A 326-nucleotide genomic window follows, 5' to 3' on the forward strand; every position below is an offset into this window, starting at 1 on the left:
CCGGAGGCTGAGCGGCCAGGGGCTGCGGCGGTAGTGGGGGCTCTGAGGCGCGGCCTAAGCTCGCCTTCCCGGACCTCGCCGGGCCTCACCTGCTTGAGTCGGGAAACGAGCACGGTCTTGACTCCGGTGATATCCAGGTTCCGCCGTTTCAGCTCGGACTTGAGATCGATGACCCGCAGATCGGTGATCTTTTTACCTTCTGCCTGACCTGAGGCAGCCGAGGCTGCCACAGCACCGGTAGCGGCAGCCATTTTAGAAGAGCGGCGCGCTGCCAAGGCAGCGAGTGAACTGCAGGGCGGCGGCAGCGGCTCCAACTTCGACTCAGG

The 326-nt window shown here is 65.0% G+C and overlaps 1 protein-coding gene across 2 annotated transcripts in view; it reads right to left on the reverse strand.

The window, feature by feature from the left end:
• The window catches only part of SLTM (SAFB-like, transcription modulator), a 43,989-nt gene that overhangs the window by 43,520 nt on the left and 143 nt on the right, over nucleotides 1-326 (reverse strand). Inside the window, exon 2 of one of the 2 annotated variants that reach the window (XM_010836818.1) lies at nucleotides 90-322. In XM_010836818.1, coding sequence (XP_010835120.1) covers nucleotides 90-251 — 162 coding nt within the window. In that variant the 5' untranslated portion in view covers nucleotides 252-322. Of the gene's footprint in view, nucleotides 1-89 lie in introns of both variants that reach the window. The other variant, XM_010836819.1, reaches the window with a different exon arrangement.

The sequence above is a fragment of the Bison bison genome, unplaced genomic scaffold (genome assembly GCF_000754665.1).
Source record: "Bison bison bison isolate TAMUID 2011002044 unplaced genomic scaffold, Bison_UMD1.0 scf7180017864066, whole genome shotgun sequence".
NCBI classification, from domain to species: domain Eukaryota; kingdom Metazoa; phylum Chordata; class Mammalia; order Artiodactyla; family Bovidae; genus Bison; species Bison bison.